Source organism: Bufo bufo, chromosome 10 (assembly GCF_905171765.1).
Source record: "Bufo bufo chromosome 10, aBufBuf1.1, whole genome shotgun sequence".
In the NCBI taxonomy this organism is placed as follows: Eukaryota; Metazoa; Chordata; class Amphibia; order Anura; family Bufonidae; genus Bufo; species Bufo bufo.
In genome coordinates this window covers 34086267-34109213 of record NC_053398.1, presented here as the reverse complement: position 1 = coordinate 34109213, position 22947 = coordinate 34086267, and the positions used below count along the sequence as shown (strand labels likewise).

The 22947-nt window shown below is 41.9% G+C and overlaps 1 protein-coding gene across 1 annotated transcript in view; it reads right to left on the bottom strand.

Moving 5' to 3' along the window:
• Positions 1–22947, bottom strand: part of LOC120980432 (SITS-binding protein-like) — a 63889-nt gene that overhangs the window by 30074 nt on the left and 10868 nt on the right. Inside the window, exons 2-3 of the mRNA XM_040409540.1 lie at positions 6616–6787; positions 2281–2488 (exon numbers count right to left, since the gene is read on the bottom strand). Coding sequence (XP_040265474.1) covers positions 2281–2488; positions 6616–6787 — 380 coding nt within the window. The remainder of the gene's footprint in view (positions 1–2280; positions 2489–6615; positions 6788–22947) is intronic.

The following is a 22947-nucleotide window of genomic DNA, read 5'->3' as shown; positions in this document are numbered from 1 at the left end:
TTCATGTGTGGGGTTGCTACTAATCAAAGGGAGTGAGTTCACTCACAATTTTGCCTTAAAACACTACCATTAATAAAGAATTGGATCAAACATCCTCCAAGAGCAACTTTTCCCAGTGATCCAGGAGCAATTTGGTGATGGATAATGTTTTTTCCAGTATGATAGAGCACCACTTTACAAGGTATAAGTGATAACTCAGTGGCTCGGTGAACAAAACATTGACATTTTGGATCCATGGCCAGGAAACCCCCCAGATCTCAATCCCATTGAGAACCTGTGGTCAATGCTCAAAAAGCGGGTGGACAAACAAAAAAAACAAAACAGAAATTGGGATAAACTCCAAGCACTGATTAGGCAAGAATTGATTGTCATCGGTCAGGATTTATCAATAGAGGAATCTATGGCACACCAACGTTTCTTTTTTATGTGATGCCCCTTAGTGACCAAGCACGTTTAAAAAAATTGCATTCCAAGAGCTAGAACTTTTTTGTTTTTTCATAAATGTACTTGTAGGAGGTCTTATTTTTTGCAGGACAAGTTATAGTTTTTAATATACCATTTTAAGTACATGTAATGATTGATTAAAGCCAGCCGTTTAGCTAAAACCCCCTTTGTTTACGTCAGTAAAAACACGTATGGGTGGTCACTAAGGGGTTAATATATAATGTGCAATTACATCATTCTGTATTCATTCTTTATCCAGACTATGCAATATTATAGAGGGCCATATGATTAGTCCCAACGTTTCGGTCGACAACCAACCTTTGTCAAGGGGTCTGTGGCCTCATGTAATGAATATTCTTGGCTGGATGCCGACGTTGTTTCAAGCTTGTCGACCGAAATGTTAGGACTAATCATATGGCCCTCTATAATATTGCATAGTCTGGATAAAGAATGAATACAGAATGATGTAATTGCACATTATATATTAAAAGCATCACTTAAAAAAGAAACGCTGGTGTGCCATAGATTCCTTTATTGATACAGACTGACACTTTGTTCTCTATAAGCACCCAAAACTAATTAGGGTGTGCAGATCCCATCTCCTTCCTATCAGTCAGGATTTGGCCAAGAAACTGATGTTAATTCTGTTTCTGTTTTTTGAAAATATTTACTTCACCCAATCCTTCTGTCCCCTGACATCTGTTGAGGGAGAGTCAAATTTGGGGAACATCCAATACATATTATAGACTGTCAACTGAACTTGCTTTTTTCGGCGGGTTTGGCCGACAATACACTATTGTGTATAGAGGCCTTAAATATGTCCTAAAAACAAATATGGTCACATAGCCCAGGTGTCCAATTGTCTGCCCATATTAGGCATGGGCCCCTATAATTCCAGTGATGCAATCAAGGGAGAGTCTATTCTATTGACTTTCCATTTGCATGTTGTGATCAGCGTTCAATGCAGCAATCAAAAGGTGAAATATTAATGACCATAGATTTCTCTGATCTCCAGCATTAGAGGAGATCCCTAGCGTTAAAGAGATTTCCAGTATTAGTGCCAGTCTGCAACTGATCACAGTAGTGGTGCCATGCGATTTGCAAGACAAGCTTTAAAAACTCTGTATACAGAAAAATCCTGCAGTAGTCCATAATAAGAACAGCTACAAAGGTGACTTTAGCCCCTGATTGATATAAGCAGCCAGACTATATAATAAATGAATAATTAAATAATAGGTCAAAAGTATGAACTAACCACTAGGAAGTGGTCAAAAATGCAAAGGAAAACTTAAAAAATGTGACATACAATAAACAATTTAAGAAAAGTTCTAAAAAATGAAAAGATTGTTCAGCAATAGGGCTGGCACCCTATGTGTAACATCCATAAGGAGGACTCACTCTATTGTATTCCACCATGCCTGAATTTTGGCTATGGGTCTGTGCACTCCTAGGACGGTACACAAGAGTGTCGCCTATAAGACTGCACCCGCCAGACAGCCAACAGGAGCCTAACCAGTGATTAAAAGTCAGTGTAATTGTTTTTTACTATGTACAGTATGTGAGCTGCTTGTCTGCTTTATCTTTAATATATTTAATCACTTATGTTTATTCACTTAGCCTGTGTAAGCCATTTTATTATCGAATATTTGAATTCTTTACATTAAAAACATCCAGCCTTCCTTGGTTAGCTCAGGAATGAGGGTTTTCCATTGTGCCTCTGAAGGTAAGGTTCACATGTGGGGTAGAAGATGGGGAAATGGGATCAGGAAACTGCACTTGCAGGGCATGCTGCAGAGAATGGTAAATGGATCCAGCTGTCCATTTTTCGTGTTTTACCTGACAATGTTGAGGTTGGGTAGCATCTTCTGACTATTATACAGCTGGTTTCCTATCTCTTGATGAACAGTCTGAATGTTCTGTCCAATGCATATGGTATACTGCAATGGAAACCTCTCGGTGCTTGCTGGTGTCTCCACACAAAAATATTTATTTTTCTCAATTGTCATGGAAATTGGAACATTTGGATTGATCAGCAGTGAAACACCTAGTTTAAATAAAAAGGTTATTTTTAATAATAATAATAATAACATAAATCATACACAAATATACAACAAATATGATCCTTCCTGTGGCGGGATGATGAAATTACAATTTTGGCAAATTATTGCTATCCGCTGTATTTTTTTTTAATCACATATAGAGGAGGGGGTTAACAGTGATCTGTATTAATGGGAAATAAGGGTCAGATACCATGTCAGCTCTTAGCTTAGCGAAGCAGGCAGGAGCAGGAGCCTGCTCCGCTCACCTAATCCTGGCATAGCACATGGTACCCATGTGCTATGCCAGGAGTTAGAAAACCTCCGGGGGCATGGGCAGGAACAGCAATATGTGCTCCTGCCCGTACGCACTGCTGCTGCGGCCCCATTCATAAAGTGTTTACAGCCCGTACTCTGTACAGTCAGCGGTGTACAGAAATTTAAGTTTTAAACACACAGGGAATAGTGCACTTTAGGGGGTGGAAACTGTAATAAAAATACAAAATGCCTTAATAAAGTATATAAGAAAAACTATTATTAGGGCATTAGGAACATCTTATTAAAATTTTACTGAAAAGTTTAGTTACTAAATTTACACAATTCATATATTGAACACATAAATGGAGAAAAAGAGACATGAACCTCCCCTTTTTGTCTATATCCTTTCTACACATGGATTTTATATGGATCCAGTAAATGTATCCTTGTTTGAAAACTGGCATCAACCCTTGGGTCTGAGAAGAATTTTTCTATCAATGACAATGCATTTCTGGCATTGAAACTTGTTTTAGATAAAAGGAGACAACAGGAAAGCTCAACATTTCACTGTTACCATCTTCACTGAGTCTTCCTGTAGAATCCATGTAAAACATTTTAGGCATTCATTTTCTCTTGATTTGATTTCATTCTGACATATGGTCAGGCTTTCCAGGTATTTTGACCTTTCTAGCTAAGCACATATTATCAATCCAAACTGTGCTCTAGCCGTGAACAATGTTTCTCCTAAAGCCTCTTTCAGAGGATGATCTTTTGTGCCTCCTGATCTAACCTTTAAGGTATTGTCTTTTGGGTCTCCACAGAGTAAGGCTCACCTGTGAACTTCTCTTTCAATATAATTGGTAGCCAAAGTGGAGCCAAAATGTCAAGGAATTTATTTCTTCTTGCACCATATGTGCTAAGTTTAAACTGTCCAGGCAGCCACAGGCCAGACTGAGATTTGGACAGAGATCTAGCTGAGGGCTTGGTCTGAATCAATGTCCGGAAAACTATCAGCCTCATGGTTGTCTCAGATTTTCTTCAAATAAATCTTTTGCATAAATGGTTTCCATATTACTTTGTCTCAGATTGCAGAGGGCAGTTTGTTTCAACATTTTGGATTGTGCACAGCTTTGAAGATTTGCTTGGACTTCTCTTCTGGTTATCCCCCTCAAAGTAATGATCAATAAAACAGATCAATTTGGTTCTTAAGCAGCTTCTTCACATTTATGCGCCAAGGTTGACAACAAAAATCACATCTCTGAGTTCTGGTAAATATCCTTTTATGATAGTCTATGGCTAATGTCCAGCCATTTCTCATTCCCTTATGGTGCTTCCTCAAATGTAGCTGTTGCAGACATAAGGGGTTCTGGGTGTCTGAACCCCCAGCAATCTGATATTGATGACCTATCCTAAAGATAGCCCATCAATATCAAAGTTGTGGAAAGCCTCTAGGTTTCATTTCAACTGGATGCCGTTCCCCTGGACTCCCAATAGCTCCACATTTTCCTTCTCCAATGTCTGGTTATCAATAGATTTTATATAAAAATCAACCTCTCCTTTTGCTTTTATCATGAACCTTCTACTAAATGAAGTAATTCTGGACTTTGATAGAGTATGTGGGAAACTACAGTATTAATTGTATTTACAGTAACAGACTGGGAAGGATATGGTTCCAAAAAAAAACCTTTGGGATCCAAGGGAGGACGTTAATTGCACAGTTGACACCATAAAGAAAAAATCTAATAAAATGGTGGTGTTACATGTGTCTTCCATTGGGAAGAGTAACAGGAAGATCTGGGACAATAGTTGGGGAAATTGAATGAGACTGACTGGCATATTGGGCTAACATGGGATAATAGCAGGAAAATGGTAAATGTCTTAGATTTCACTATTTTAGAAATTGAGAATGCTCCTTAGGCAGGGTGTCGAATCTCTTTTCAGAGAACAGACTTAGTGGAAATACATGGTATGGAGACTTATTTGGCAATGCTCCATGTCAAACAAATACAATATGCAAAGAGGTATCTCCTAAGAAATAGAACAATCTCAGAATCGCCAACTATTGGAAGTGGCTCCCTATGAGGATGAAATATTACCAAAATTTACAGTACTACAAGAAAACTGATTGTAATATATTTTACTTAAACTGAGATTAGCTACTTTTTCCACTGGATTAACAAATATATCAACAAATCAGCTAATGTGGGTAAAAAATATCAAAATATGACTAAAAAACAAAGCACAGTTTTAAGGTAAAGATTTTGAAAAAAGAGGTATCCCTAGAAAGTGATTAACAAGGTATTAGAAAAAGTGCGAGGGAGAGAAAAAGAAAAACCTTAATTGAAAAAAACAAAACAAGGAAAAGGTTTTAAAAAGAGGAGGAACAGGTATCGGTATTTCTTAGAAATTTTTTATGAACAATGATATAGTAAATGATCGTAACTATCTGCTCCAGAAGCCAGGCAAAAAGTTAGGAGAAGACCTAGCTTAAGAGTTTTGATGAGTTAACCTGTTCTTACTTATGACATCAAGGGTAATTGACTTGAGAGCCAATCAGTGATATTGGTGCTAATTAAATTCTGCTGTGAGACTGTTCAGGTTCAGTTACTGTACTTTCAGCCCGGTTCCTGTGCATGTTAGATTCCTCTGTGCATATTATGACTATTTTTGTGTTTTTGTCCCGGCAAGTTTACCCGATTACTCTGACACTGGCAGCACTGATTGGATAGTGTCAGACTGGGGGGCAAGATCTCTTCTTGAGGAGAGAGTGCCTTGAGGTGCTGGCTTATTTAATATCCAAGTCATATCTCAAGGCATTAAAGGGTCGACTTATAGGATAGCTGCCTTACATGCAGAGCTTGTTAAGAGCTCATTTGCATCCCATTCTTCCCAGACTGTGCAGGGACACAACTGGTAACATCCAGCTGGACATTCATTGCAAACTGCTTTTAATTCATGCATGACTTCTAGCAGAAATAGTAAAGAAATGGCACAACATAGAGTCATAAAAATAGAATGCATAGAAGTTGCTACTAAAAGAAGCATGTCCAGAGAGGTGACAGGTCCTCTTTAAAAGGAACCTTTCACCAAGAAAAATGCAATATATTTTATTCATGTAAATTCCTGATCATTCCGGGCTTTGAGATCAAGGAGGCAGAGCTATTAGTCATTGACAGCTCTCTCTGCACACACAGTCATAAAGGGAAGGCTGTCAATCACTGATAGGACCGCCTCCTGGACTTTAAAGTCTAAAATGAGCAGGAATTTACATGGATTAATTACAAGTTATACTGAATCTTTTACCACAAAGCTATATATTATTCTGCTCAGCTCCTCCTGCTCTATAACCTGCTGCCTTCAGCTCAAACACCATGTTCACCATGACAGGTTCCCTTTAACTAGCAGGGAAACTTTTTGCATATACAGTATAATTTCACAGCTGTATGGAGGATAACTCCCTTCATGACCTGTGATACCTGAGCAACATTGGAGAGCAAACAGAAATAGACTTGAGAATTCAGTTATCCGGAAGAAATATAGACACAAGGTGCCCGCTGCCCATTGCTGGCTTTCAGCCAGTCGCTGTTGAACGGAATGTTTAGTGAATTTATAGGCATTAATCGTAGATCTTTTTTGCACAGTTTATTATTATTATTTATTTGATGCACTCATATAGCGCTGACATATTCCGCAGCGCTTTACAGACATTAGCATCCAACTGTCCCCAATGGGGCTCACACTCTAAGGTCCCTATCAGTATGTCTTTGGAGTGTGGGAGGAGACTGGAGTAACCGGTTTGTCATGTAAAGTACAATAACGTCCAGTCATAAGGTACAGCGTGTGGTCTTCAAAAAAAATTGTAAGTATTCAAACTTACCAGTTGATCCTAAGAAGTATCTTTCTAAAACAGACCCATAGGCACCATGACTGGATTTCAGGTTGCTGATCACAAGCGGTTGTAGAGCCACCTTTACATTGTTCATGGGCCAGTGTTGGGCGCTGAGGCTCGCTCCACCAAACCATGATACATTCGTCATTGAAAAGCAGTCCTAAAAAGAAAGGCAGAAATGATTTGGGCTAACCTAATAAAATGTATATCTTTGTATTGATAAAACAATCAGGGCTAATTAATATTCTTACACGTAGACAGCCTATGTTGTTGCCTCCCCTTTAATCAGCCCATATCACCCACATGATTAGAACTTGTCTCTAAAAAGTGTATTAACATGAAAAAATTAATTGTCTCAATTACCTCTATTAGGGTACTTTCACACGAGCGTTTTTTCTTTTCCGGCACTGAGTTCCGTCCTAGGGGCTCAATACCAGAAAAAAGCACTGATCAGTTTTATCCCCATGCATTCTGAATGGAGAGAAATCCATTCAGGATGCATCGGGATGTCCTCAGTTCAGTAACTGAACAGCATGCTGCGGTATTCTCTCCATCCAAAATTCCGGATCAGTTGCCGGAATGCCGGATCCGGCATTAATTTACATTGAAATGTATTAGTGCCGGAATGTCTGATCCGTCCTTCCGGTCTGAGAAGGAACGCCCAGGGAGAAACAGGGCAGGCTCCTCCCAGTATAACCAAAATACCGGGGGACATAGCGGGAGAACGGAGAGGCGCCTCAGAATAATAGTAAGTGCAGTGAGTTCCCGGGGCGCCGCGCTACATAGCCTGATAGTTATCTTACAATGTTTGGAACGATGAAAGTTCCTCTTTAAAGAACCAGCACTTGAATCACTTTTATAATTACATGTAATGAAAAATGTTGCATAACCACTGAGTTATTCAATAAAATGTATCAGTATAGCGCCACCTGATGTTTGTTCTTTCTCTTATTTCTCTGTTCACCTCAGTAACATTGCTGAAGTGGTCGCACATGCTCAGTTCCATCCCTTAACTCCCACGAGCCAGATCTACTGTTGCTAGCTGTGTCAGTTATGGGACGAGAGCTACAGAAAAAAGGACATGCCCCTGAGATGTGATAAAGAGAGAGCTTCAGCAGACAAGACCCCCCCCCCCCCCCCAAGAAAGGACATGCCCCCTAATCTAGCTTGAAATAAATTTAGCCCAGCTATTGGAGAAAATGTTGAGAAGTGGAGCGGAGAGTTGGAACTAGGGAGTGAAGCAGTATGGTGAGGGATCATTTCCCCTCAGTTCTGCAGAAGCTTTAGGAAAGTAGCTCTGAGAGCAGCACATTCCTGATATATAAAAGTACTTTGTACCTCTGACAGGCAAAACAGAGCCAAAGACAGTAATTGAAGCTGATAGGAACCAGACTAAAGCCTAGAGATAAGCACAGCAGCAGAGGGACAAAGCAAAGTATTCAGATTTACATGCCAGTTTACCTTTAGCCTGCTGGTGCCAAGAGAAAGTATTCAAGTATTGTTCGGATAACACAAGTTTATTGCCAGTTTTTTTAAGTAAAAACCATTAAACTTCACCAAGTCTGGACTCTACTTACTCCACCAACTACAACTCCTTTGCTTCTGCAGAGCCTAACCCCAGGGAACGACAGTATCCATGTAGGAGCACCGTGACAAAAACTAGTAGGATCACAACATACCACTAGGCATTCCTAAACACTGGGACTCGATCACCCCTGGGGGCCGGCCCACCGCAAGTGAAGGGTGTCAATACATTCTGCTACAAGGCATTGTGCCTGGTTTAACAGTGAATTTTCTGGTGACAGACAAAATCACTCACCGCAGGTCTACATCAGTGACACAATGCTATTGTGTGATTGCACCCTTATGTGGACCTGGACTAATCACCACCATCATCCACACCTGAGACCGAACTCCCAGAGCCATGTGGCTAGACCATGGCCAGTGCACCATCAGAAGTCCCCCTGCCTTTACCATCAACAATAAAAAAAACACAGTATATAACACAGTAACAATACCAACTGTACAGGTAACAGTTGTATTATAACACTGCCGGGTAAGCACAAATGCAACCACATTAGCCGTCTTCTTCCCTGTAAAAGAATGCATGTACTAAAACACAGTCCCAGTAATCAAGACACATTGTGCTGTCATTATACATATACCTGACAGTGATATATCATAATACAGTGGGCATTTAAAGGCACCTTAAAGCATCAGTTCCAACCCAAACCAAGCAGAGGGAAACTCCATTCTTACAGTGGAATGCAACTTTATAATATGCACAATATATTATTCATAGGGACACTGGAGAAGTGCTTTCCTGTGTGCCTACATAGTCTATATGCTTCTGCACTACATGGATGGTCTCCAAAGAATGAACTGCTGCAGTCCAGATGGGTGTTACCAGTTGGGGATGTGTCCTTGCACAGTCTTACACTGGCAGCTCTGATTGGATAGTGTCAGGTTGAGCAGGGACACACACCCAACTGGTAATACTCATCTGGGCCTTTATTGCTACTTGCTAGTAATCCATCCTCAAAGGAGTTGGCCACTTTCTGGTTATTGTTGACCAATGTGCTTGGGATATGATTATATGACACTTACTAATATATCCTTTGTTGAAATTCCGCACCATTTTTTATATTTCGCAAAGTATGCCCCAGTGTTTTGTGCTGTCCACACACAGGGCCTGTCCATCAGATGGCTGCTGATGGAGGGTCATGTGATCAGGCAAATCCCCTCCATGTTTAAAGTCCCTATAAAGTGCAGATGACAGGTGCAGTGTATTTGAATGGAGGAGGCATCACATGGAGGTGATTTGCCTGATCACATGGCCCTCCATCAGCAGCCATCTGATGGACAGGACCTCTGTGTGGACAGCACAAAAGACTTTGTAAACAAGGGGGCATACCTTATGAAATATAGAAATGGTGCAGAATTTCAACAAAGGCTTTGTTAGTAAGTGTCATGTAATCATCTTACAAATACATTGGTCATCAGTAGTGTTGAGTGCGAATATTCTAATAACGAATTTTATTCGCGAATATTTAGAATATAGTGCTGTATGTATTCGTTATATCGAATATTCGTCATTTTTTCCATCTGAACACATGATTCCTCCCTGCTTCTTGCTTGTGGGCCAATGACGTCATTGGCCCACAAGCAAGAAGCAGGGAGGAATCATGTGTTCACTTCAGATGAAAAAAAATGACAAATATTCTAAAAAACAAATTCATAGCACTATATAGAATATAGTGCTATATATTCGTTTTTTCAAATATTCGTAATTTTTTTCCATCTGAAGTCATGATTCCTCCCTGCTTAAGTTGCTTGTGGGCCAATGATTCATTGGCCCACAAGGAAGAAGCAGGGAGGATTCATGTGTTCAGATGGAAAAAAAATGCTGAATATTCGTATATAGCACTATATTCTATAGTGCTATATATTCGTTTTTGACCCACGCCTGTATTGAGTGCGTAATATTCCCATGTTATGCGATCATTACCTTGGCGATTTCCGAATAAAAAAAAAGAATGTAGAATATAACGAATATACGAATTCGCGAATATATGACGAATATTCTACTAAATATTCGTGAAATATCACGACTTCGAATATGACCCCTGCTGCTCATCACTAGTCATCAGTAACCACACGGTGGCCAACCCCTTTAACTTCTGGCAGGGATAATAAAGGAATGACACAACAATCCTGGAGCACCTATTCTTATGACTCTATGTTGTGCTGTTCCGTTATTATTTCTGCTAGACATTATGAACGGATTACCAGCAGTTTGCAATGCAGGTCCGGCTGGGTGTTACCGGTTAGGGAGGTGAACCTGCACAGTCTGACACTGGCAGCACTGATTGGATAGTGTCAGACTGAGCAGGAATACATCCCCAACTGGTAACAGGCAACTGGTAACAAGATCCAGTTGGATTTTACCGGTTGGGATTGTGTCCTTGCTCCCTGACACTATTCAATCAGCGCTGCGAGTGTTTTAGGCTGTGCAGGGACACCCCCCAACTGGTAACACTCATCTGGACCTTCATTGCTACTTGCTAGTAATTCATTCTTAACCTCTAGCAGGAATAATAAAGGAATGGCATAACATAGAGACATAAGAATAGATTCTCCAGCTGGGAGTTGCCAGTTAGGAAGGAGTCCCTGCACAGTCTGACACAAGCAGCACTGATTGGATATTGTCAAAATGAGCAGGGACACATCCCCAACTGGTAACAGGCAACTGGTAACAAGGTCCAGTTGGATTTTACCGGTTGGGGTTGTGCCCGTGCTCCCTGCTCTGTCTGACACTATCCAATTAGTGCTGCCAGTGTAAGGCTGTGCAGGGACACCCCCCAACTGGTAACACTCATCTGGACCTTCACATTTTTTACTTCTAGCAGGAATAATACAAGAATGGCACAACATAGAGTCATACGAATAGATGCTTCAGAATTGTCATCACAAGCAGATTCTAGAACCGACATGTCAGGAGAGGTGACAGGTCCTCTTTAAAACCTGAGATATTTTTACGGTACCCCTAGTTCTGCTACATACGGATTTTATATTCTGCTACAATTATTGGCATATAAAATAGATACTGTATGTGGACAATCGTCAGTTGCTGATTTGAAACTATGTAAGACCAGTAACCAAACCAATTAATTGTCACATTGCAGTTAATTTAATATGCACTAGCTAATGTACTGACTGGATATTTAGGAGCACTGTATCCTCCGTGTGAGGCACGCTCATGAGTTATGTCAGCAATTTGCTTTTTCAGCAGGGTAGCAATTTGTCTAAATGGAAAAAACATTTCTAGTCCTCCTTTCACCGCAGCTACGTGTCCTCTCTGCCATATGTGCAGTAACTTACAAGCACCCTCTCGTGTAACTTGTAAAATAAATTGTTTAGCCCGTCTCTCAGTTCCTCGCTCAGGGCGGTTGACCTCTTGTACTAGGAACGGGGTCTAAATTGGGTGACAGCATTTAATTAACTTCAGTCATGTTTTGTCCCCTGAGAATTCAGATAGAGCAGCTATAGTGGATCTATAGGAGGAAGTTAAGATGACATCTATAAGCAGTATACATTGTTTAAAAAGAAAAAAAAATTGCAAAAAAACCCAAAACATTTTGAATCCTGTTTGTGCAGCGTGCCGGCCTGCAGGGAATGCCTGGGGAGGATGAGTGTGGTGGCGGTGGTGGTTGTAGTCCTCTTGGTAGCTATTCCCTGCTCCAGCGTCCCCAAGGCCAAGCGTGCAGTGTGTGTAAGGGCGCAACTCTTCTTCTTCTGGATTTTGGGGTCTCCTGGTGGTGGCTGGTGTGCGCTTGACATTAGGTGAGCAGCAGTGTGCAAGGCAGGAGAGCAGGACTACCAGATTAGATATGGAGACCAATGACCAGGCCAGCTTGATTAAATTAAAATATCGTCTCTGTTTTACTGAATAGATGGAAGTCACAGTGCAAATAAAAGTAGTAGGCACAGTTCTCAAGTACTTCATTTCACACAGTAGACTTTTCCCAAGTCATTTTATAGAGGATGGCTTTGGTGATGGTCCCTCCTTGAGTCTCTTTCTGTAGATACTTGCAATTTTCCCAAATGACCAAAGGCATGCGGTCACTCTCATTATTTCTCTGCAATGCCCAACTGCGGGGTGCAGTCCTAGATTGGATGGCTAGTCCGTAGTGTGGTGGGTACCAGAAGCAATATAACCCACACCAACTGCAGTAAAGTCTAAAGCCATAGACATGTGTTACCTTTACTGTCTCTGTCCAAGCACTGTTCCAAATGGTCCTCAACCTTCTGGATTAATCCAATGCTTCTTTCTCTTATTCCCTAAGAGGTTTGTTGTTAGCAGTTTGATATCGCACAGGGATGGTGTCTCCCTGGATGAAGTCTGCTTCATCTACACACAGCCTTCTGTTCAGGCCTGCTTGGTAGCAACTACCACAAAACAGGTCTTTTCTCTCGCTTGCTTACCAGAAGACTCACTGACCAGGGAGTGGGGCCAGCTCCCTACTTGACAACTAACACTAAGAACTGTCAGTTAACTATTTCCCACCCATACATAGCCTTTAAGAATACAGAGTGGATATATCTTAGCATCAAAGTACAAATTTAACAGCTTTAGTAGTGAACCATAATATTAACCCTTTAGCAGTGAACCGGGGTCCCTGCATTTAATCGTGTTAAATCTATCTAGACCTTGGGCCCAGCAGAACAAATGATTCAGGTGTTCACTCCCTATCTGCTATATAAAGAACATATAAATGTACACTTTTAATTGCATTATAAACTGTATTTTTATCATTGCTCACACAGGACATCATTAATAAGGTCTAATAGGTTATTTGTGAATCATGGCCAGACATCTCCGAAGGGGTTGTTCTGCTGGACCTTTGGGGCCCATTATTGTTACAGAGCCTGAATCCACCAGAGGATCCACTAATATTTTGGTGGACCTATCTGACCCTGAGATCAGAAAATGGCTTCTTTTTCAATTTACAGTGTCATGTACTTATATTCTTACAATGGCGTACCTACCATAGAGGCAGACCAAATGCAACTGCTATTGGACCTGGGAGTAGGATAGGGCCTGGCCATGAACTGCTTCTCCTGTTCCCAAAATAGATTTACTGCATTTTTCCCTGTACCACTAGGGGGAGCTCAGTGCAGAGAGATTATTTATAGTTTCCACTCATATAAATAGTAACCATATAAACTCTTTTTCACTGAGCTCCCCCTAGTGGTGGCTTCAGGCAGCCAGCTTTATAATATGCTGTGAGCAGAGAAGCAGGGTTATCAATGTACAGTCTATATGCCATCTATCTGGAGTAAATGCCTTGAGAAATATGGCATTTAAAATGTGTACCATATTTACAAAGCATCTGTTCCACTTTTTCTGCCATAGACGTCGGATGATTTTTTTTATTGAAAATTTCTTCCAAAATTGATCTGAACACAAGAGAGTTAGGCTGCTTTCACATTAGCGTTTTTTTGCAGATCCGTCATGGATCAGCGAAAACGCTTCCGTTAAAATAATACAACCGCATGCATCTGTCAAGAACGGATCCGGTTGTATTATGTATTCTATCGCCATGATGGATCTGCCTTAAACACCATTGAAAGTCAATGGGGGACGGATCTGTTTTCTATTGTGTCAGAGAAAACAGATCCATCCCCATTGACTTACATTGTGTGTCAGGACGGATCCGTCTTGCTCCGTACCACATCGCGGACAGAAAAATGCTGCTTGCAGCATTATTTTGTCCGCGATGGGAGCGCAACCAAACGGAACGGAATACATTTTGGTGCATTCAGTTTCGTTCAGTTCAGTTTTGTCACCATTGACAATGAATGGGGACAAAACTGAAGCGTTTTCTTCCACTATTGAGATCCTATGACGGATCTCAATAGCAGAATTGAAAACACTAATGTGAAAGTAGCCTTAGGAGCTTTTCAGCAGAGGAGGACTGTCACTTAAAGCTGTATATTAGAGAATATGATCTGTGTACCGGATATGGAGCTACAGGAGAAACTCGAAAAATTTGAATATCGTGCAAAGTTCATTTATTTCAGTAATCCAACTTAAAAGGTGAAACTAACATATGAAATAGACTCATTACATGCAAAGCGAGATATTTCAAGCCTTTATTTGTTATAATTTGGCCGATTTTGGCTTATGTAACATCCCAGAGTTATGTTACTAAACTCTTTTTCCCGCTACTATTTGTTAGTAACATGTGCCTTGTCATCTAATGTGATTTTATTTAATATCCCTCACAAATGTGCATTTTCTAAGCCTGTTACATGTATTTGCTGTAATTTCCATGTACACCAGCAGGTGGCAGCAATGTGTTAGCAAGGTCTTAGGTCAGTTTAGCATATCTAGACTGGAATAGTACATTCCAGTTTAGCTCCCCCCCTCTTTGAGCAGAGTGGGCTCGCCCATGTCCTGCCTCATGGGGAGGAAAGGAAGTTACAGGTAGTGTGCCAGCCACCCCTGCTAGGTAGGAGCTCCCAGTTCTAGGAATCCCAACCCAGGATCGTGTCTCGGCTGAGACCAAAGATCTTCATTCCTAGTCTGAGCCCTTCAGTCTCAACTGGTGACAAGCAAGCAGCACCTCCAGATCTCCAGGAAGAACCGTCCCCTGTGAGCATAACTGTGAGTAACATCCAGAGACCAGGAGAAGCCAAATTCCTCCTCAGCTAGTCAGTCCCATACACAGCAGAAGATAGACAGAGCATAAGATGTAGATTCCTGCCATATTCTCCAGGCATATGATAGAAGCAGAAGAGATAGTAATCCCTGCCACATATTGCCAATACCTGCTGGACCCAAGACTATTGCTGTATCTCATATGGATTAATGCTGCGTCCAGTAAAGACAAGTTAAATTATATTTCAAGTCTGGATCTCATTTGCTGCTACCAAAACCCTCAATTACTCCTACTAGCAACACAGTCATTTATTGCAAGTGAGCCAGGATCCAGGAGTCCAGCCGTACCCAGGTAGGAGACACCGTTGACACTATACCTACTACTACACAGAGACATTATACCACTCTGACATTCCTCACCTGGTACGTGAGTTGCAACATCTTAAAGGGCCCTGAGACTGTACCCTGCACACGCTGCAATTGGCGTCACAAACAAAAACTATAGACTTATATACCCATATCCGGACCCACTGCATATTTTGGCGTCCGTGTAACCGTACCACGGTCCTGCTCATTGCACTTACAGCTTATGAAACCCCAAAGTCACAATTTTGAGGTCCCCTTTGCTCAGGGGGTATGGATTCATTAGCTGACTAGAGTGTGACACTTTGAGCCTAGAATATTGAACCTTTTCACAAAATTCTAATTTTAAGCTGCATTAATGCAATTCCTTTTAATTTGCATTACTGAAATAAATGGACTTTTCCACGATATTCAAATTTTTCGAGTTTCACCTGTATATGTAAGAGAACAAGATCTGCGTGCCAGGAACTGTGCCCCAAGGGGGTATAAATTTGGTACAGTAACTGAAAAGAACTAGAGCGAGGAAATCCCATAATGCCTAAACAAAGTGGAAATTCGAGCCATTAGTATATATTACAGATGAGCGAATAGATTATAATAAATCAATTTGTCTCATCTGCAGGGCTTCTTTACTGGTGGGGGCTGTCCCACCTGCCACAAGATTGACAGGTCTGGGCATTTAGCCAAGTTCTGCCCATTTCCTGCCTGTGCCACTGCTCTGATTAGCAGCCTGCCTCCGTAATAGAAGATTCATACTTACCAGCTCCCCACTGCTCCGGTCTTCTACGGTTCCTCTGCTGTGTTCACGTTCCTGGCTTGTTTTCTACTGGCACTGGAAGGGCAAAGTCACATGCACTGCTGCCGCCAACGACTGGCTTTAGCGGACACGTGCTGTTTGCGACCAGTCATTGGCTGCAGCGGAGCATGTGACCACACCCATGCAGAGCCGGAAGGAAACAGACTAAGGGCTCATGCACACGACCGTATGTATTTTGCAGTCCGCAAAAAACAGATCCGCAAAAAATACGGATGACGTCCGTGTGCATTCCGTATTTTGCGGAACGGAACAGCTGGCCCCTAATAGAACAGAACTATCCTTGTCCGTGATGTGGACAATAATAGGACATGTTCAATTTTTTTGCGGAACGGAAATATGGACATACGGAAACGGAATGCACATGGAGTAACTTCCGTCTTTTTTGCGGACCCATTGAAATTAATGGTTTCGTATACGGTCCGCAAAAAAAATGGAACGGACACGGAAAGAAAATACGTTCGTGTGCATGAGTCCTAAGGACCAGAAACATCGTGGAGAACCGGAGCCGGAGCAGGTAAGCATGAATCTGCTATTACGGAAGCTGTCTGCAGGCACTTAGAAAAACGCAATAATTACTTTAAAGTGGTTTTCTGGGATTTCCAAAAAATGTTGCTCAAAGCCAAGAATGTTTTAAAAAGGAAGCATTATTTGCCTGCTCAATCCCCTGCCGTTCCAGCACTGCCACTCCAGGCAGTCTATGTTTCCTGTGCTGCAGAAATACATCGATTACATGCCCGACTTCCCACTATGACCTCAGAAACCAGTTACTGGCTGCAGCAGTCATGTGGAATGGTGAGTGATAAACAGTAATACTTCTTTTTTACTTTAGAACATTTCTGGCCTTCAGCAAAATAGTTTGGGGTCCCAGAAATCACCTTTAAGGTTTTAATTACTCTACAGTCTTACTACAAGAAGTCTACGCAAATTAGCTATCTTTCCAAAAAGAAATCTGAACCTCTGATGCCACCAGATGTAAGGTAGTTATCCTATAAGTCAATGCTCAATCGCTTAAACAGGCCTTGAGGCATAACTTGTATAAAAGCTAAGCCAGTACCTCTTCTGCCAACAGCTGTTTTAGGGTGATTGCTCCTCATCAGTGCAGGGCAGAGAGGACTTGGCTTAACTGGGTGAATTCCTAATCCTGACCTAGGCCTCATACCCAGTTAAGTCAGTCCTCTCTGCCCTGCACTGCGGAGGGGCAATCACCCTATAACAGCAGTCTACAGATGAGGTACTGGCTTAGCTATTATCCAAGTTATGCCTCAAGGCCTGTTTAAAAGATTGAGCCATGACTTATAGGGTAGCTACCTAACATCTGTTGGCATTAGAGGTTTAGCTTATTTTTAATTTTTAGAGCTAAAAAAGAACTAACTTGCATACCTTTTTCTCAGAGGAATATTGCTTGGCTGAGTTCACACTACAGTTATTTGATCAGTTATTTCCATCAGTTTTTGTGAGCCAAAACCAGCAGTGAAGCCTCTACAGAAAGGAAAGTTCTGCACCGGTTCTGTGTTTTTGACCCGAACCTGGTTTTGGCTCACAATAACTGATGGAAATAACTGATCAAATAACTGAAGTGTGAACACAGCCTAAGCCACAGAAAGAACTATGAGGAAATAAAGAAGAAAACAATTTCGGAATCCAAAACTGTACGTATGTGCGAACTTTGGTCAAGTGACTCATTAGCCACAATCCAAATCCCACATAGCCATTAGGTTTTTATTTTTAATTCTCAGCACAAGATTAGAAAGGTTTAGCGATCCACATGACTTCTTAATGGTGGAAATCATATTACAAACCAAAGCGCTGCTGTTCCCACAGATGATCCTGAAGACATAATGTGTGTTATGTGAGGGATTGGAAACCTGTAGATGAATTGTATATACAGAATTAGACCACATAAGCAGTATAAATAATGTTCCTCCATTACTGGAATACCGGCTCCTTCATAAGAAGTAATGATTCAAACACAGAGGAGGGAAGCCATTGTCAAAGTCCTACCAGTTTCCAACAGACAGGCTGCTTTGGCGTAATCAGACTACGGCAAGACTCCAAATACGTACACATGCCAAATTATACTGGGGGAGGGCTACCTCCTAAACTAGAGATGTATACATGAATATACCGAAACATTTTTAGTCATACAAATTATGGGTACTGGTATCTTAAAGGGCTTATCTTATGATTCATGTAATAAATTAAAATCAGACATCATGTGGCACACAGAAATATCTTTCTAAGGCCTCCTGCACACCACCGTAGGTGTCCCGTTGACGTGTTGCGGACCGCACTTGCGGATCCGCAATACACGGGCACCGTTCCGTGTGCATTCCGCATCACGGATGCGGACCCATTCACTTCAATGGGTCCGCAAATCCGGAGATGCTTTAGTGGGGTTTCATCCTGTACTTCCGTTCCGCAAAAAGATAGAACATGTCCTATCTTTTTCAGAACGGGCGGATCGCGGACCCATTTAAGTGAATGGGTCCGCGATCCGCTGCGGCTGCCCCACGGCCACAGGGTGAACACGTTCGTGTGCAGGAGGCCTAACAAAGCTAGAACCAGTCCTGTACCTCACATGGATCCAGAGATCTCCCTGTTCTTTGCTCCAATCGCTCTGCTAGACTTACAGTAGTTCACGCTGGCAGCTCAGGTGTGTCTTTTCTCAGTGGGTCATGTCCTTTTCTCCCTATCACTATTGATGAGCGGCAGGGGCGATATTCGAATTTGCGATATTTTGCAAATATTTGGGCGAATATTCGTCATAAATTCACAAATTCAAGAATTTGCGATTATTTTCTTGATTGCGAAAATCGGCAATGTAATATGCGCGTATTGCACGCGCAATACAGGCGTGGGTCACTTTTGCTACATTTTTCAAGCTGCTAGAAGTTTCCTGAGACTGGAGAAAATGGTTGGCACGGCAGAACATTACAATAGCTTTATATGCAGATAGAGTGCTCCAATATATTCGCGATTGCGCAAATCAGCAATTAATGATACGCAAATTTTTGCGCAATACGTGCAACTTCACATTTTAGCAGGTCTGACTACATATTACTGATTGGCGCACTAAGTATTGTTGTGAACTTGTGACATCACAGCACTATGTCTGTATGTAAGGACAGCAGAGAAACAGTAATTCCTATCACACTACCTAACACCCTGCACTGAAACCTATCAGCTACACTATATCAGGATCCTCCCACTAACTATCTGTATTATATATATAAGCTAACTAACTATCTAATGTAATGACACAGGAAAGCAGAGAGCACAGCAATGACACTGCTCTCTCTCTCAGAACTGCAGAAAATGACTGCTGGGGAGGTTCTTATATAGTGAGGGGTAGGCAGCTTTCCTATTGGTTGCTAGGGATGTTGCTAAGCTCAGACAAAGACATAGCAGCCTTCTCATTGGCCCACAAGCAGGAAGCAGGGAGGGATCATGGGTTCAGATGAAAAAAAATCTAGAATATTTGCGAATACAAATATACTGTATAGCGCTACAGGTGAAACTCGAAAAATTTGAATATCGTGCAAAAGTCCATTTATTTCAATAATGCAAATTAAAAGGAATTGCATTAATGCAGCTTAAAATTAGAATTTTGCGAAAAGGTTCAATATTCTAGGCTCAAAGTGTCACACTCTAGACAGCTAGTTAATCCGTACCCCCTGAGAACCTCGAAATTGTAACTTTGGGGTTTTCATAAGCTGTAAGCCATAATCATCCAAATTATAACAAAGGCTGGAAATATCTCGCTTTGCAGGTAATGAGTCTATCTCATATATTAGTTTCATCTTTTAAGTTGCATTACTGAAATAAATGAACTTTGCACGATATTCAAATTTTTCGAGTTTCACATGTATATTCTACATCTTTGCGAATTCTCGAAGTGGCGATGTTCGCGATAAAAATTTGCTATTCGAATATTCGCGATCAACACTACCTATCACAACTCAGAGGGAATGTACTATCTGCAGCAGCTTTCTCCCTATCACATTTAAGGGGGCAGTGCTTTCTGCTGCAGCACTCTCCCTATCACAGTTAAGGGGGCATGTCCTTTCTTCTGCAGCTTTCTCCCTATCACAGGTCAGGGGGGGTGAATCTCTTCTGCTGCAGCTCTCTCCCTGTCACAGCTTCTATAAGAAAATCGGGCTGGTGGCAGTTAAAGGAAGGAACTGAGCATGTGCGTCCACCTCAGCAAGGTGGACGGAGAAATAAGGAAATGAATATTGAATAACTCAGTGGCTATACAAAATTTTTAAAGGGAGTCTGTCACCACATTTGGACATTATAGACTGCTTACATAGTGTTCTGGCATAACTTTAGATGAATAAAATGGTACCTTTGTTGCATTCTTCTGCGGTTCACCTGTGGCAAAAACGGGCTTTTATTTATATGTAAATGAGGGCTCGCAATAGCCCAGGGGCGGCGTTAACTTCTTTGGCGCCCAGGCTGATCATCCTCTTTTGTTAATATCCCCGCCCCAGCCTCTGCCTCTGCCCCTGCCTGCCCTTCTCTTCACTTGCGTCCTTCTCCTCTCACAGCAATATGTGCTGTATCTACTGCACATGCTCCAGCCAAGCCGTGCCCACAGTGGGCATCGCAGTGCGCATGCCCCGGCCAAGCGAGGCAGAGCGTAGGCGAGGGATTTTGCTGTGAGAGGAGAAGGACGCAAGAGAAGAGAAGGGTGGGCAGAGGCTGGGGCGGGTATATTAACAAAAGAGGATGATCAGCCTGGGCTCCAAAGAAGTTAACGTCGCCCCTGGGCTCTTGCGAGCCCTCATTTACATATAAATAAAAGCCTGTTTTTGCCGCAGGTGAACCGCAGAAGAATGCAACAAAGGTACCATTTGATTCAGAACGCTATGTAAGTGGTCTATAATGTCCAAATATAGTGACAGACTCCCTTTAATTAAATGCAATTCCAAAAGTATTCAGATCCAGGTTCTGGTTTTAAAAAAAATGTTGAATATTTTCATGGTACAACCCCTTTAATTAAGCTCTCATTCGAGATCACTGCCCCATATCATCACTTTGCTGCTCACCCAACAAACAAGCAAACTGTTGTTTCTGAGTGAGAACCAGCCCTGTACCCCACATGGATCCAGAGATCTCCCCCATTCATTGCTCCAATTAAACTGGTAGATTTATATTAAGCTGGCAGCTCAGGGGACGTGTACTTTCTGCTGAAGCTCAGGGGACGTGTACTTTCTGCTGAAGCTCGGGGGGCGTGTTTTTTCTGCTGCAGCCCTCTCACTATCACAGCTCAGGGGGCGTGTCTCAGCTCTCCCTATCACAGCTCAGGAAGCAGTTGAAGGATGAAACTGAGCATGTGCGGCCACCTCAGTGAGCAGGACAAAGAAATAAGAAAAGAGCAAACAGCAGGTGGCGCTCTACAGATACATTTTAATGAATAACTCAGTGGCAGTGCTAAATGTTTAATTCCATGCAATTACAAACGTATTCAGACCCAGCTGCTGGTTTAAAAACTGTAGGATATTTTTCGTGGGACAACTCCTTTAAGGGCTTCTTCATCAGCATTTCTCACAGGACCTTGATTAGAAATCGATTAAACCTGACTATACTACACCATAGATTATTCATAAACTGTACTGGGATTTCACATTTCTGTATATTTCCAGTCAGCAAATACCGCAATATACATGTCATCCTACTGTTCTATGATCAGCCCAAGCTGCAGATGATGAGCGACTTGGACGGAGCAGAAAATATAATCAAACCCACATATAACATTCCTTTATCTGGAATGTGTGGCTTTTCTTCACAGCTTTATTCATCTATGCACATCACAGAGAGTTGTCAAATATGTTTAACCAATAGATTTATGGGTAATGAAAAAGCAACGCAGATGCAAAAACGGTCAGGAGGCTCAGGGATGTAGCTAGGGGGTGTGCCCCCGGAGCTGGGCGTTAAAACGGGGTGGCAGCAAGCAACTCTGATTGTCCAGATACATGGTTAGGTCAGCAAACGGTATCAGCTCCTTGTGTAAAGGAAAGCCTATCTATACTTCTAAGGTGGGTCTCAATATATAGAACATGGAGACCTCTGGCCTGAAGACTGGCTTAGACCCCTCCAGGACCAAGCCATTTTTCGTTTTTTGGTTTTCGCATTTTACTCCCAGCCTTCCCTGAGCCATAATTTTTTTCCCATTCACATAACCATATGAGAGATTTTATCTTTTTTTTTTGCGGGACAATTTGTACTTTCTAACAGCACCATTTACTGTTACATACGATGTAGTGGGAAGCTGGAAATTTTTTTTAAAATTGGGAGGAATTACAAAAAAACAACACAATTCCGCCACAGTTTTATGGGTTTTGTTTTTACAGCATTTCCTATGTAGTAAAACTGACCTGTTACCTTCATTTGCTAGGTCAGTATGATTACAACTTTACCAGATTTACATACTGAAAAAAAAAAAAAAAACTTTGAAATCCCCCCCCCCCCCCCCCCCCCCCCCCCCCCTTGGAATTGCTCTATTGATTCAGATCTGAGTCAGATTTATTGTTGTAGTGTTACTCCAGATAAGAGGTGGTGTAGAAAGTGGAGTAACATCTCATCTCAAGACAGAAGTGTGAGGGGTTGTGCAAGAAAGGCAGGGGTTTTGGCAAACTCCCCTCACCCCCCATTTGGCCGGACCTGTAAAGGAAGGATTAGTTAACTGCTTCCCAGCGTCAGCTCCCTGCTCCTTCTCCTATGGGGGCTGCGGTATTGCGCTGTGCTCCCTTAAAGCCAATATCCGGTTTGACATCGCTACAGTTGCAACGGGCGCCTGCAACAGGCACCTCCCCCCCGGGCCCTCTCTATAACGCGTCCCAGGTGTAGGAAATGCTGAGTGGTATGTTGCGGCCTAAAATGTCTCTTTATGTGTGTCACGGTGCTCCTACCTGGATACGGCTGGACCCCAGGCTTTGGTTCCGAAGCAATAAATAGGGGGAATAATTGAGGG